General features: G+C 41.9%; 1 protein-coding gene across 1 annotated transcript; it reads right to left on the bottom strand.

The window, feature by feature from the left end:
• Nucleotides 1–943: 943 nt before the first annotated feature.
• Nucleotides 944–13,148, bottom strand: LOC125007627 (storkhead-box protein 2-like). The gene is made up of 3 exons (XM_047584344.1): nucleotides 12,318–13,148; nucleotides 3,888–6,279; nucleotides 944–2,958 (listed from the first exon to the last, which is right to left on the bottom strand). The coding sequence occupies exons 1-3, from the start codon at nucleotides 12,655–12,657 to the stop codon at nucleotides 2,760–2,762; spliced, it is 2,931 nt and encodes a 976-aa protein (XP_047440300.1). The 5' UTR covers nucleotides 12,658–13,148; the 3' UTR covers nucleotides 944–2,759.
• Between the last annotated feature and the right edge of the window lie 433 nt (nucleotides 13,149–13,581).

Here is a 13,581-nt window from a genome sequence, read left to right on the forward strand (position 1 = left end):
AGTTTAGCTAGCAGTTTGGAATGAATGACTCTGGTTTTAATGAAGAACTCCAGACAGATAAAAGCGTAAAATGAAAGGTGACGCTGTGTAGATATAAACGAGAATGAAACTAAAAACCAAATCCACACACCCCCTTGTTGTGTTCAGTTTTCTAAATCTCACCTTTCAACGTCCTAACCTTTAAAGGCACTTAAAGAGCAGTTATTTGTCCAAATGAACAAGTTTTCTCTAATGTCACATGCATGTAAGTTTTGCAGGATAAAATTTAAAATTTACCATTGCCCAAAGTGAGCTACTCTTTTTTCCCCAACACTTTATATCTGTGACACAATTTAAACTTGTCACGTCCAAAGCAGCAGAACTTTTACACATTTAATATAATTTTTTTTGTTTCAGTTTTTATGTGTTTTATCTGGGATGAAAGTGCTTTGTATCTAATGGTGATAATTCCTATGGGGTTGTCTAATTATACTTGCACCCACCCCTTTTCACAAATGTACCTATAGCTACATATGGCCCGTTCCCTATGTCCACACTTATTTTAAATCAAAATCAAAGCTGAAATCAAAAGGAATTTGAGAAGACAAATGAGTATTTGGTCATTAACAGACCCTAGTGATGTAAGATGGGTATTACCATAGACTGTATATAAATATGTGACAATATATGACAACGTGGGATATGGGTGGTGTCATCTTGTGAGGCAGAGTATGGTCCAGGAGTGGATTTTCATTTTAATAATTCTGCACTCTGCTCTACCTCCACCAGTTACAAGGAAATATTGGGATTATACACTGTACTTACTTATTTTTATTTTTTCCCTACACTCATGGAGCAGTTGGCATGGAAACTTGTAGTCACCATGATGTCACATCCTGTTTCTATAGCATCAAATAACTAAAACAAAACGTATCGGAAAAATTGTCACTTGAACATGCATCAGTATTATATTAACTACCTAAAATAAGAGAATCGATCCTTGAAACAAAATATATTTGACGTGTATTTTAGTGTTTTCGTTTGGCTCAAGTCTCATCCACTAACATGGAGGAGGTGGAGTTTAGAGGAGGGGGTTATACTGTAGTCAGACACCAGGGGGAGCTCTGTTTGCTTTGGCTTCACCTTTAAGGAGCTTATTTATTTAAAGTCTAAGGGAATTACCCACACATGTTCCTATTAAAAACCTAAACTCCCCACAGTTTACATTTGTTTCAGCTTTGCTTTTTGGATGACCGAGAACCTTCTCAGCCAAAGAATGAAAATAAATTTCTTTTGGGGGAAAGTGAAAAACTGGGCACTTATGAATGCATTTACATCCTATGGAGCACTGGAAATAAACATGATCTGTAGCTGCCATGAACAACAGAACCTACAGTGTATAAAATAATATATGATAAGTCTGGTTGTGCTACATATATCTACGTATGTATGTATAAGCAATGTAACAAATTCAGCACATCATCATAAACTATTAATTTCACGTTAACCTTCAATAAATGTAGGTAATTATATTCTATATAAATGTACTTAATGTTACCGCTCTCTTTTTTTTTGTACATTATTTATTTGTTTCTTTCATGTAGTTCTTCTTACTCCTCACAAAACCCATTCAGTCTGTTAAAAATAGTGGCATGAATACAAGAATGACAAAGGACTGTTTTCAGGTGGAGATGAGATGAACATGACAGATGTATCCAGTGGAGATGAACACAAAAAACAAAGCAAATAAAAACATCCGCCTGTGTTAGAATTATTTAAATATGTGTAAACTGTTCACGTCGTAACCATTGGTAAGCGAACAGGCATTTCAGACGGGCAACTAAGAGACCCATGAAGTGTTCTGTTCATTCTACATAGGATATCACTGTTAAAAATAAAAAGTAAACACTGTTTATAGGCTACTCCTTTGAGTTCAAGTGTTGAAACGTTTTTGGAATGATGGTCAAGGTATGCATTGCCATTCCCCCGTCGCACTGGTCCTTAAAGGGGAGTCTGCCAGTGGCGTATGTTAAGACAACATGATATGTTAGACTGGATCAGTTAAAATATGCGTACCATCAGTAACAGTAGTCAGCAGAGCTGCAGCTCTTCAGTGCGGAGAACTAGTTGATACCAGAGGGAAAGATGCATTTTATCTGGAGCAGCAGGGATGGGAATGGGAATAATATAACCTGAGATTACAGATTATACATGCACAGAACCACGCACAAACACACGTGTATGTATGGCTATCTTTAAGAGGATACTCATTGACAGAATGCATTACACCTAACCCCAACCCTTAGCCTAACCCTAACACCATGTCTTAACCCTTAAACAGCCCTTTGAAAGGGGTGCGAGAAAAAAAAAAAAAGTCCCAAATGTCTAAAGCTGCAGTTGCCACCTCAGAAAGATAGCTATAAAGGTGTCCACACACACACACACACACACACACGAACACACAAACAAACAACCCAACTAGAACCCTCATGAATGAACACAGGTTCTAATATGTAAACTAGAGGCTGGGGAATGACATGTTCAGTGTGCCCAGTGGCCTTGTGGTGTTTATGTGAGAGCAAGCAGTTTCCTGGTGACCTAATGTCCTGTTTGTATCTGTCTGTATTTGTGTGTAATCGGATACAGATCCACGGTGAATCCGTTACAGTTCCACTGATTAAGTCAGTCCGTCCGTCCGTCCGTCCGTCTGTCTACAGGTATTGGGGACATGACTTTGATTTTTCTAAGTCCCGTCCATTGGTTCTACAATCTGCCCGGCCCTAAACGCTGGTGATTGACGCAAGGCAGGTACTAGGCTTCTGGAGTTTCTCAGGTTGGCTCCCGGCAGGCTCTAGGATTCGGAAGGAGAAAGGAGGACCATTGCCAGTAGTAATGCTCAGCGACGGACTCAGTGCCAGGTTCTGCCGACGATTGCTCTCCATTATTGAAGAGGTGTTGGACGCCAAGCTCTCCCTCGTTCTGCAGAGATGGAGACAGAGATGGACAATCAGAAATCACACGCAGTGGATCGACTACCAACTCTTCAAATACAACTTTGAGGCGAGAGGAAAGGCAGAGAAATCTGTTTTCACATCGACGGCGGCTGGTGTAATGATGTGATTCAGCAACAATGTTCCCCTGACTTTTCATGAGCAAACGTACCACACTCCTTAGTACACTGTTTATTAAATGTCCAACCAGAGAGGAGAGCGTTCTGGACCACAGTTACACTAAAGTTAGTAATGTCTATCATACCATCCAATGCACTCTACTTATGATTCATTTGATTCCTGCATATAAGCAGAAATTAAAGCTCTTTAAACCCGATGTGAGGACATCAAAACAAGGCTTATCTGTTAAGGTGCTCCAATGCTGTGTGCACAATCACAAGGTGGCTAACGACACTGGTTAACGCCTCATATAAAATTAATCAAAATTGCACACCCATTTTACTTTTTGAATTTGAATTTTAAGGCACTTCTTCATTCATCGTGGACATTTTGAGTTCCACTGCTGATCAGAATTAAAATCTTGCAAACAAACGATGCAAAACTTTCAACGCATAAAAACTGGAATTTTGAGATAATATCCTCACTAGGGTCGCGGGGGTTGCTGGAGTCTAAAGGTGGGGTACACCCTGGACAGGTCACCAGTCCATCTAACAGGGCTAACACAGAGACAATCAACCATGATTTAGGGTTAATTTAGGGTCACCAATCAACCTAACGAGCATGTCTTTGGAGGTGGGAGGAAACCCGAGCTGGGCTCGTACCCGGACTTTCTTTTGAGATAAAATTGTTGATGTAATTTGTAAAATAAAGTGTTGAGAGACAGGTGACCAGTCAGTACTGTAGGACTGATGATAATACATAATAGTGTGTACATATGCAGTGTGTACATGTTCTCACCGTGGTGAGTTGAATCCACTGTCAACAGTCACAGAGCTGGAGTCCATACTGTCCAGTCTAGCAGAGTGGGTTGACTGCTGGTTCTGGTTGGCTTCTGACAGGTTCTCTTTAGCTCCAGGGAAAGTGAGGGTCCTTTCAAATCTCCTTTGTAAATCTCTCTCTTTTTCCCTCTCTAACAGCCACTGCATGGTCCCTGATCCACCTCCTCTCATTTTCGCAACGCTTCCTCCAGGCATCTCATCCGTTCGACTTTTAGCCCCCGCCTCCTCAAGTTCCTCATCGTCCGAGACATTGTAGTAGTCATAGGAGGCCTCTGCGGCGCTGGATATGGGCTCAGTCCCCTGTGGGGGAGCAGCTGGTGTTGCCACCAGAGGCTTGGGAGCATCAAAGTCCTCTTGGGAATCAAGGGCATCGCAAGATGAGGACAGAGCCGAGGATGCAAGGGCTTTGGGTTTTCTCAGGGAGCTATAACCAGGCAAAGGGAGGCTGGGGGGAGGTTTAAAGAGTGTGTCTTTACTAAAGATCTCCCTTAGTTTCTCCTGACCAGAAGAGGCACTGTGGGGAGATCGTCCATTAGAAAGAGGGGTGTCAGAGATAGAGAGAGGTATTGGAGGGAGGCTGCCACCCTTAGGTCCTACTTTCGGCAAGTCCTCCTTATTTTCTGGTAGATGGGGCGTCTGTCTATCTGTTTGCCTGTCAGTGATTCCTGCTTTTAATCCATCGTGGTTGCTTTTGTCCAGAGTTCCCATTGGGTCTGATGGTGAGAGAATAGCCTCGGAGGAACCTGAACACTGGAAGAAATCATCAGAAGGGATGGAAGCAGGTAGTAATTTCGGCAAGTATGCGGGCAGACCGTCCCTGCTCTTATTCTTGTCTAAGGTCCTGCTACCGTCCAACCCTAGGGTATCGCTCGATACCTTAGTTAAGGGAGTTGTGGCACAGGAGTGGTGAGAAGAGCTCTGATTAGCTCGCAGGGTACCATCGTCATTATAGTAAAGGCTCAGGTTCTCATAATAGTCCGAAGGTCCTATCAGTCCAGCTCCATGTGACCTTTTCGAGTTGTCCATGGATCTAGAACGTTCCTTGGCCTTGACACTGCGTTCGTTCCTGGACTTCCTTTCCTGGGTGTGGGAGTGTGACCGGTGGACTTTGGAGTGTGCTGATGGGCCATGGCTTGGCTCGGGGAAAGGCATTTCCGTGCGTCGCTTAGCAAGCTCTCCGGATACATCCCACTCTGGTGTGCCAGGGAGGTGGGAGGAGTCGAGGATGTTGGGGTTGCTGTGTGCCAGGTGTAGCCGGGCCCTTTGCCGCTCCATGGCCAGGGCTTTGTCCCTTGGTGACCGAGCCAGCGAGGATGAGTAACCGCGGTAGTCTCTCTCAGCCAGCTCTAGGTGGGAACCGACCCCGGGGTCGCCTCTGGACGCCCTTGTTTTGCTATGTGAGGAACTGACCTTGGTCTGCGTTTGCTTTCTTTGTCTCCCTCCACTTCTTCTACTACGAGAGGCATTGGCTGATGACGCTTTACTTCTCTGAGCACGCTCCTCTTCGAGACGCTTCATGACCGCTGTGTGTCTGACCAGGTTCTCCACAGTAAGGTCAGGGTTGATTCTGCGGATGAGCTCCATCTCTATGTGACGTGGAAGCTGGTTGGGCACCTCCTCGTCCCGTAGGGGCCATTCCTCAGGGGGGAATTGTGCAGAGAAAGTAGCCAGCTGCTTGGTCTTGTCCTTCTTGAAACTCAGACGGAATAACTTCAAGCCAAACTTTCGACTTCCTGTACTACTTCCTCCTGCTTGTTTCTCTACGTCTCCAGTCCCCCCTCCTCCTCCTCCTCCACCTCCTCCTACACCAACTGCCCCTCCTCGGTGCTTGGTAAGTGTGTCCGTCTTGAATGGGAACCCAAGCGTGCTGCGACTCTTTTCTGTGGTGCCTCCTGCTTGCTGAGGAGGTGTTTGTGGGGAGTGTGGCAATGAGTACATCTCCCGGTGGCCTTTGGGGGATCGGCGCTGCAAGCTAGTGTGGTGGCTAGGGGGATCGTCTCCACGATAACTGTTATTGTGAAAAGAATCGCCACCTCCTCCACTGTGGTTTTGGCTGGAGCTCGGGTGTGTTCGGTCTCGCACCCCTCCAGAAGTGGAGGGGGTAACGGTGCCGGAGAGAGGTGAGGTGCACTGAGTCTGCTGGGGCTGCTGCTGGTTCTGGTGTTGGCGTCGGTCAGCAGATCGCTCGTCTAGGTGGTACCACTTGGAGCTGCTTCGGATTAGGCTCGGAGTGATGAAATAAGTCTGAGGGGTTACAATGAAATATCCGTCGACTATCGGGTAGATCTTCTGCTCACGGACCAACATACTTAGTGTATGGTGCAGAACCTCCTCTGTTGGTGTGGGAACACCTGAGCAAAGTAAAAGAGAAGAAGCAGTTAGAGCAGAGACATTTCACACATCTCATTAGATTTCATGAGGTTTGAACTCCAAGGCTCCACCGAACATTTTCTTTAGGGAAGCTGTGATTTGGTGTTTTGGAACCCAACAGTTTTTGAGACATGGTATAAAACCAGATATATTCTCATAATGCTAATCTCAAGTGACTGAAATAATACAGTGTTAGCTGCTTCTCTGCTCTCCTTCCACAAGCCCCTTGCCCCCCTCAGTCTCTTTTTCCAAATATTTTCTTTTCCCTCACTCCCTTTGTCAGTCTGGAGGTGTTACTGCCAGTTACATCATTGCAGCCTTTCAATACAGCTAGAATGATGCAATACCAGACAAAGTGTACGCACAGAAACACACGCACGTACACACGTTTGTATGGCTATCTTTGTGAGGATTAATATAATGCATTTCCTAGCCCCTTACCTTAGCCTTAACCATCTCAATTAAAGTGCCTCACCTTAGCCCCTTACCCTAACCGTAACCTCATTTACACTAAAATAAAGTCTTAACCCTTATAAAGAAGTGAGGTCCTCACTTTGCACAAATGTCCTCACTCAGATGATGTAAAACTCAAACCGGTCCTCAGAACGATAGCAGTACAAGAGCGCACACAATGGGAAGTGTTAAGGGTCACAGAGAACGAGACATACACATGTACGTTACTCATGGGAATAGTTAATTAGATTTTATCAATATAGCGTCAATAACAATTCAAATCGTCTCAAGAGCTTTCACAGAGACGTCACACTGACACTATAGTGACAGTGACACCTTGAGCTTGTATGGAGGGTCTTACTGGGAAAAGACATAAAAACATAGAGAGGAGAGCAGCAACCTAATAATATGGTGCAGAGTAGTAGCACATGCATGCATGGAAAGCAAGGGAGAATAAATTAGAGGACAGACCTATAGTAGCACGGCTCAGAGTCACCCTAGCCAGCCGTAACTATATAAACTTTGTCAAAAAGGAGAGGGGGCCGATAGCTGAAGGCTCTACCTCACATTTTACTTTATAAAGCTCTGTAACTATCCCTTGTGCCTCCAAATGTTATGATGACGTGGTGCCATGCGTATATCGTATAATAAACGTGATGGCGTATGTGTTGGAGGTAACCGTTCGTCTCTCAGCCTCAGGTAATTTGAGTCTGGGCCAGTGGGGGACGACATGGTACCGGACAACTGACCCTAGTGTGGGGCTACACGTCTAAGTAACATCCACACTAATTAATACCAGGTCCAAAAGTTTCCCAGCAGAACACCGAACTGTCACAAGTTGCTTGAAATGTTATTTACTTCTCCAGTCAGTGGTCATAATGTTATGGCTGATGGGTGTACAACACATGTTTAAAAATGTACCACATTTTGAAAAGACAAACCCATGTAACCCCTTAGAGTCATGCTGGGCATTAAAAAGCAATTAACACTTGCATTTTATAGTAGTAAATATAGTCTATCCTTTTTAATTTTAAAACCTTTTTATTTCAACAATAAAAACAAGAAATTCTATTTATAATTGAGCTTATTTTGTCTCTTATGCTGACAGTAAATGTTAATTTCACCGTCAAATAAAAGTAGACGCAAATCATACAATAGTGATTAAACATCATTAAACACAAAACTTTTTTTTCCAGTCATTTGCTTTTTGTATCAGCTCCCATTTGTCCTTTATGTATTTTGCAGTATGAGTTTAAAGTGATAATGCCCTCATATAGTTTAATTTTGGATTTATATGCATCGATTATGATCTCCTCTATTATTTTTCTTTTTGATTTCTTGCTTGTAGAGTAAGATTTTAGTTTAAATGCATCTGTAACGACGCTGTTTTTCTGGTGTGGTCCGTCTGAGAGTTATATACGTCACCATATTTGTTCAGTGGGAAATCTGATATCTACACCAACACAGTATTTTAAATTCCTCTTCTGATTTCTGATTTCATCCAGGGGTTTTCCAGTTTCCCTATACACCTACACTGTAGGTGTTTATCTGGCAGGACAACCTTTCCATTGTTCTTCTTAGGCTGCAATACACCAACATATTGCTGCTCTTATTTGTGCTGCATTAAAATAGGTTTTGGATGAGGGGAGGCCCCATCCTCCTTTGTCTTATAATAACTGCTCTCAAGGTCTCTTTTCCATGTCAAATGAATCTTGATATAAGTTTGTCCCATTTTATGAGATGAGTTTGTGTACTTGCTGTTGTTAAGACACAGGAATGGTACAGTGCTCCATCTTCCTTCATTTTATGGCATGGCCTTGTTCTAAGTCTTTGGGCCGGGTTATACCCATTTATTTATTTTTTCTCAGGGAATGATTTCTTGAATTCTTGAGACACATGTTTTCTTAATATACAATTTGTAGCCTGAGAATCTGAACCCATGCTTCTTAAAAGATCCATTACATGCGGTGACATAATTCCAGGTTAGATAAATACAGTGCAAGTTTTTCGGACAAAATAGCTTTAATACTTGTGTTGATGTTTTTAAAAAGCGCTTAAAGACTCTTTTACTTAAACAGGCCTTTGGTAAATTGTAATTTTATGGCTTTTTTTAATCTGGGGTTCATTCTTCTTATGTTTTTTGTCTTAACTGCATTGAATGTACTTTATTTTACTTTTGTTTTATTCTCTTGTGCAACATTCTGTCTTTTTACTATTTCATTGTGAAGCACTTTGTGGTTTATTACCTGTGAAAGGTGCTGTATAAACAAAGTTTATTTACTTAAATAAAGTAATCAACCATCTATAATATTTCTTTTTCATTTGGTAGATTGGGCTCAAGTCATTTTAGGAAATTCTGATGGATGCAAATACTTTTATACATATTATAATAACACATATAATAATAAGGCTGAAGCAGTGTTGTCACCAAATGCACTGATGTTCCAGTTACAGAACTCAAATTCAGTTCTTCAAAGACCAAATTTAATCAATGAACTTTAGTGGTATTATCATTTTTCCCTCTTTCTTGTAACTGTTCATACATTTCCAATGTAAATCTTATGCAAGCACATTTTTTTTTTCTTATTCCGTACAACTGTAATTTTCACATTTGTGCAAATAAACTTAACAGAATAATTGTCCTACGTCCTCCATGTTCTCATAAGTTGGTTCACAGAGTTGAACTTTGTGACTGAAGTCAGGATGTACTCCCATTTTAAGCAAAGCTATTCTGAAAACTTTCAGGAAAATATTTCTACTTCTACGTTTACACAGTCGTGGAATAAGATGCGACTCACCCAAAAAAATATCAACATTAAATTTATCCCTCATGTTTGAATTTTGTATTTTTGATCTGAACATAAAATCAAAAGTTTGAAAAATCAGAGCATTACTTGTTTTTTTCTGTTTCACATTCATGAACAAATACGATTTGTTTCCATTTTTTTTTTTATATTGGATTCTCTATATAAATATTCATTTAACAACTGGTACAAACACACTAAGAAACCACAAAATACAGGCCCCATTTCTAATAAAAATCAGCACAATTAAACTATAATACATACACTGCTGAAAATATTAAGAGAACACCGTTTAATCTGAGTATAGCATGAGGTCCATTAAACCTCTGGGACACTGATGTGGTCAGTTCAGTAGCAGAGGGGGTCGTTAATCAGTCTCAGCTGCTTAATTAAATTAACAACAGGTGAACTAGAGGGGCAACAATGACACGACTCCTCTGTTTCCCCTTCTCGTCTTTTCTGACTGTTTTACACTGGTCTTGTTTTTGGCTAAGGTCGGTGTCTGGTAGCACGAGGAGAAACCTGGACCCTACAGAAGTTCAACACATAGTCCATCTCCTACTGGATGCCACATCAGTACCAGGTGACAGTAGCTGCATTACAGTTTTCCGCTAAATAACAGTGATATTTCTGAGTAAAATCGCTCTTTATATGTCTTTGCATTGAAAGGTGTCGTGTAAATGAGCTCTGGTGACGCCACCGACAGGGAAATGTGAGGAAACCACCTCATGAGAGCGGAAAAGTGTGTTAGCTTTAGATATTTCAGAGGTGTTTCCATTACCAGTTTTTTATTGTGATATTTTGGGTTTTAAGCATTTCTGAGGGTAATGGAAACACTGCAATTGCCAGAAGGTTTTGCTGTGACTTGCAGGACAGTCTTAAGAGCATGGAGGTGATTCCTGATTCCTGGAGACGTCCTCAACCCATCAGCACAACCGGTGTCTGCTCCTTTGTGCATAGAGGAACTGGATGGACTAGACTGTGCTTCATAGGGGTTTACACTGGTCTATGTATGAGAGACATCCTTCACTACGTCCATAAACCTCCTCTTTGGTCTTCCTCTAGACCTCCTGGACCTCCTTCCCTAACTTCTAACCACTAATGAATCGGAATAAAGGCGCTTATAAGGTGCTGCAGGACCGAGACGCCGTAACTCACGCATGTAGTCTTGAGGTTAATTTTGTTTCTACTTAGTGCTTCACTTTCAACAAAGCTTTCCCCAAAATTTCTCTTCGTATGAACGTCCTCAGTTTCCTGAGTGGGTTCCATCTTTATTGACTCAAACCAATCCATTTGAAAATGGTGGAAATGGGGAAGCAGCTGGAAATACTGAAGCGGAAATACGCAACAACCAAGTGGACCAATGAACCGCGTTGGATAGTTACATTTCTGGGGATGGTGACTATAGACTACGACGCTAGCCTCAACGCAGAAGTCTAAACCGAAGTCAGCACATGAGATAAAACTGCCTTAATCCGACTTTAACTAAACAATTTAAGTGCTGAGCAAACATATCCAATTAAGACTGGAATTCGGTTTTCACCGGCATATATACGCCTTAATCGGACTTTAACTGAACAATGCATGCGAGTATGTTCCACAACCCGAAACAAAAACATCCAAGAAAGCTGGTTGCAGAAGAAGAAGGATAACAGAGCCGACAGAAGAACGACCTGAGGGATAGCGCCATCTTATCTGAACCAGAAGTACCGCGCACATTACGAACGAGATTAAAAAAGCTGAACTATTATCCATCTGGTTGTAGTTTGAGATTCCAGTCTGCCGCATGAACGACTCCAGTTGTGTATTATACGACGTAATAGGTCAACCTGAAAGGGGGACCGTACTAACCTGCTGAAAAGACACATATCGCCACCTAGTGTGGAGGAGGAGGAGGACACGTTTCCACCAGTTATTTGATTTTCTCAGTTGCATGTGAACTGGGACAAGGACCGCATTCAGAAAGCATAGCTCCATTAAGCTGTGCATGTAGACGCACTGTAGAAGCCATTGTGAGGCGACACAACAACATTTCCAACATGAATAGCTGGCAGAATTAACATGGATTTAAGAAAAAAAACAACACCATGAACTGTATCTTTTGCTCGGAGACGCAGCCAACAAACACTGCAAAGCTTCTGCATGACACAAAAATAAAAGACGTTAAGCGGCGGTTCTTGTCCTGTTGTAATGACAGTAATACCTAACCCCTAACTTTTAGTTTTTTTGGTGAGGACCCTTGAAACTGCAATTACATTTGTACCCATGAGTGATTTTAAAAGAAACTCTAATCTACTTCCAGTATGAACTGCAACTTAACCTATTAATATCTCTAAATACATGCTTTTTGCTTCATATTTAATGTCTTTTCCTAGTGTAACGGTGACAATGACCAAATGCCAAATGTTAGAGATGACAAGAATATGCACTAAAAGCCACTTAAACACATCTCTTTCTAATATGAGTGAGATTTTACAGTGTCCTGGATGGAAATGTGGGGATGAGGTGGGTTTGCTACACTTGGGAAAAGTTTTTAATTGTAATCATTTTCTGGAGGTTTAATTTTACTGGGGTCATATGAGACACCCCAAGGAAAAGAAGAAAAAAAAAAGTGTTGAAGGTAATAAGGAGGGTACAAGCCAAACTCTTATGTGAGGACAAGGGACATTAGTGGCTATGATGAGCAGCTAAGGGTCTCCATGGAGGCTGGAGGTCGGTGTAATCAAACAAATAAACCAAGGGTGGGTGTGGAGGCCTTTTACCTAGATATTTGATGGTGAATCCCCGAGGCGGATTGAGAGACCTCCGCATCCATCCCTCCCTCAGCTCCTCCAGGTGGTCCTCCTTCCCCTGGATCAGCAGCACATGCTCGTCTATCCACCCCAGGAAGAAGGTGTCGGACAAAGCCTCGGTAATCCGCTGGTTCCGCGCATGCTTCTGGGTATTTTCTGCCTTGAAATCTGCAAATATCTCGTAGCCGATGTGGTGTCTCGGCGGTGCGTCGCTCTCTGAAAGCCTGGCCGCCCCTGAAGCCTCCCCAGCCCCGACCCTGGACAGGACTATAGCCAGGGAATGGGGAGCTATCTGCAGGAAAGGCTCCATTATCGCGTCTAGCCTTCCAGTATCGTCATCTTTATTAATCTCAAAAACGCTGCCCGGATAACCTACAACTGTGTTTACATGGAGTTAGCCTGGTTAGCTCCCCTTAGCTCTTTTTAGCCCTGCACGAAACTAGGGATGTGCGTATCGATCCAGAACTGTCGATACTTCAGACCTAGACGTGTTTTTTTTTTTTTTTTTTTTTTTTTTTAGAATCGATCTTCACGTCAGAATGTCGATACCAAGTCCGCTTTCACAAGAAAATGTATATTTTTAACGACACCAAATTAGGGCTGTCACGACGTCAGATTTTTTATTTCACGATTGACGTGGACAAAGACAATGTCACAGTATATTATATAGTATCACGATATCGACAAAAATGTAAACAATAATGGCAAAATCCAGGAAATGCATCATTAACCCTATTTATGTCGTTTTTTGTCTTTTGTGAGATGAATTACACTCAGAATATATTGAATTATTATTATTATTTTTTTAATAAATACCGCGATTATTGTCAATACCGGTACTCCGTATCTATATTAAATACTAAAATAGTAAAAAGCGTGCCCCTACACCTGAGACACACCTCTTTGATGGAAGCCCTTAAATCTTAACAAAACATATAAATGAGAAACGATAGAGAATGTAGGATGTTGGATTGTTGTATTAAATTCTGACCCAAAGACGACTCTACGTGGTCCAAAAAGAATTACATTCAAGTCTTATTTTCATTTGGCTCGTTGATTTGCTCGGATTGTCTTTAATTGCTCCGATGTTAAAGAGAATTACAATATTTGTCAACTTGTTTAAGTCTTATACAGAAGTATAAAATTAAAAGTCACCATTTTCACGTTTAAAAGTATCGATATCTGCATCTGTATCGGGATAGTACTACTTGGTATCGGCTCGACGGGAAAAATA

The sequence above is a fragment of the Mugil cephalus genome, chromosome 5 (assembly GCF_022458985.1).
Source record: "Mugil cephalus isolate CIBA_MC_2020 chromosome 5, CIBA_Mcephalus_1.1, whole genome shotgun sequence".
NCBI classification, from domain to species: Eukaryota; Metazoa; Chordata; class Actinopteri; order Mugiliformes; family Mugilidae; genus Mugil; species Mugil cephalus.